This window comes from Verticillium alfalfae, genomic scaffold (assembly GCF_000150825.1).
Source record: "Verticillium alfalfae VaMs.102 supercont1.3 genomic scaffold, whole genome shotgun sequence".
NCBI classification, from domain to species: Eukaryota; Fungi; Ascomycota; class Sordariomycetes; order Glomerellales; family Plectosphaerellaceae; genus Verticillium; species Verticillium alfalfae.
Genome location: NW_003315036.1, coordinates 1403263 through 1405727, shown reverse-complemented (window position 1 = coordinate 1405727; position 2465 = coordinate 1403263). Strand labels below are relative to the sequence as shown.

Below are 2465 nucleotides of genomic sequence, written 5' to 3'. Positions count from 1 at the left end.
CGCGGCTCGGCGACCAGGACTGGCATCGGATGTACCGCATCCCGTTCCACGCCGTCGAGCTTGTGGACCGGCGCGTCGAGGCCATCCGGGGCTCGGCGTGGACGTCCGTCGCGGTCGCCGACAGCGTCGTGCGGCGGCTGCTGGGCGTGTTCTTTATCCTGCAGCATCCCTTCTACACCTTCTTCGACAAGGACATCTTCCTCGAGGACCTCGTCTCGGAGAGGCACAGGTTCTGTTCGCCGCTGCTCTTCCACGCCGTCATGGCCGAAGCCTGCGTGGGTTCCCCGCCTCCTTCTTTCCACGGTCTATTTGTAGCTGTGCAGATGCTGACTCTTTTATTTCCCCCTCTCGACAGCACGGCTACAGCGCCATCTCGGATCGATACCGGTTTTGGGACCCGCAGAAGCTCACCTACCAGTTCTTGGCCGAGGCGAGGAGGCTGTGGGAGATCGAGATGCAGTCGGGAGAGGATAAGATCGCCACAGTCCAGGCTGCCATGATCCTGTGCGCCGGGTACTCGACCACGGGCCTGGACCAGCTCGGCACGGAGTATCTACGACAGGGGGCCCGGATGGCAGAGAGACTGCAGATTTTTGGATCTCTGGACCACGTTCAGAATCCGCTGCGACGTAGGGTGTACGGCATGACGGCATGGGCTCTCTTTGGATATCAGGGGTAAGTCCGAGTCTCCCGATCGCTAGGCCATGGTCGCACGATCGACCTCTGGGCGACTGCTAGGCTCACATTCTTTCTGTGCGCCTCTACAGCATGTTCGCCTTCCACATGTGGCAGCCGCCTGTGCTCACGACGCCCCCCGACGAGCCGCTGGCCGACATCAAGGGCCTACATGCGATACGGTGGAGATCTGGGTTCGGTATCGTCCGCGGCCGATGCCGACGTCGGTGCAGTTCGGCGAGACGTTTATCGTGTTCAGCCAGCTCGAACCATCATGCGCAGATTGCCGACCTGCAGCGCGCAGAGGCCGCAGGGACGAGCTGACGCCGCGATGCCGCCGTGTTCAGACGAGAACTGTCCGCGTGTCACAGCTGCAGCTTTCTGTCGCGACTACGTCGGCTGCGGCATCTAGATCACGTGCGGTACCAAACTCGATTTCCCCGTCGTTTCCCTCAGGCTTTCCCCCTCTTATGTCCTCCGACCATCTCACGACTGACCCTCGCCACGATGCAGTATGCAGTACCACAACGACATGCTCTCGCTGTTCGACTCGTTGGCCGACCAGAGCAGCGGGTCGCCGGTGGCGGCGTACCGCGAGATCTGCGCGCACTCGCGGCAGTGCCTCGACGTGCTGGTGCGGCTGTACTACCTCCGGCACGGGTTCGAGAGCTGGAACGACTCGCTGCCGACGTGGCTCCTCTACCTGGCGCAGCTGTGCATCCGCGACCTCGCGCGCGCCGACGACCCGCTCGCCGACGAGGCCACCGTGTCGACGCTCATGCTGTGCGCCAAGGGCCTGCAGGACCAGGGCCGCAGCCTGTACATCGCGCGCGTCTTTCTTCCACATTCTGCGCCGCGCGATGCCGCCGGCCGTCGCCGAGGTGCTCGAACCGCGACGTTACGGCCATGGTCGACGAGCGGTCCAACACGGGCACGGGCGCGCATCGCCTGCGGGCCAGCTGGCCGGTGCAGACCATTTCCATCTCGGACGAGCCGGACCGGTTACTCGAGAGGCTGAGCTTGGAGGACCGCAGGACAGAGGAGCCGGAGGACCAGTCGGAGGCGGCGGCGACGAGCTCAGACTGTGAGTCCACGATGGAGTTTGGGTCAGAGCCAAGTGTTGGTTTGCCAGCAGGGACGTAGAGATGGACATGTTTGAAGGGGTGCTTTTTGACCATGCGGCCTGGTTATTGATGCACGAGACGGTCAACATGTGATCGGGCGTCGTGTGAGCGTTTGTCGTTTGGTGAGATTTGTGTAACTACAATACCGCATCGTAGAACTTAAACCCAATACCACTGAACGCTCTTTCGGAGATGGGATTTTAGAGAGGGTACTCCCAAAGACGAACATCCTAGTTGATCCATCATACACTGTAATCCGGAGAGAAAAAATTAGATGCCGTCAGAAAGTACTTATTCTGTGCTTCCTTTGTCAAGCCTTGCTTGTTTTGTGGGCGTTGCTCATGGTGCAAAAGCAAAAGAATCAGATAGCAACTGGACGTTTCGATCGTCCGACCTCCGGGTTATGAGCCCGGCGCGCTTCCGCTGCGCCAAGTTGCTTTGGTCGATGGGAGTTGATGTAACTAAAATTGATTATAACCCTGTTTTCAAACCCACAACCAATCTCTCGCCACACATTACGTCCACAACGCTTCGATGGACCTTTGAGGTATCCATGAAACAGAGAACTTTGTCTCCATGTCTGATCGTACTTGTTTCCTAGCATGAATGAATCTCGCTTGTTTCCCGCCACGTGTAAATGACCTTGTCACCACCCACCCTCAGCCC

The 2465-nt window shown here is 59.4% G+C and overlaps 1 protein-coding gene and 1 non-coding gene across 2 annotated transcripts in view; one reads left to right on the top strand and one right to left on the bottom strand.

Moving 5' to 3' along the window:
- The window catches only part of VDBG_02943 (predicted protein), a gene marked incomplete at both ends in the record, with an annotated part of 2344 nt that extends 651 nt beyond the window's left edge, over positions 1-1693 (top strand). The window contains 4 exons of the mRNA XM_003006758.1: positions 60-275; positions 356-675; positions 793-1039; positions 1196-1693. Coding sequence (XP_003006804.1) covers positions 60-275; positions 356-675; positions 793-1039; positions 1196-1693 — 1281 coding nt within the window. The remainder of the gene's footprint in view (positions 1-59; positions 276-355; positions 676-792; positions 1040-1195) is intronic.
- Positions 1694-2165: 472 nt separating this feature from the next.
- VDBG_15051 lies at positions 2166-2237 on the bottom strand. Its single transcript has one exon. It is a non-coding gene; the product is annotated as a tRNA-Met (tRNA).
- Between the last annotated feature and the right edge of the window lie 228 nt (positions 2238-2465).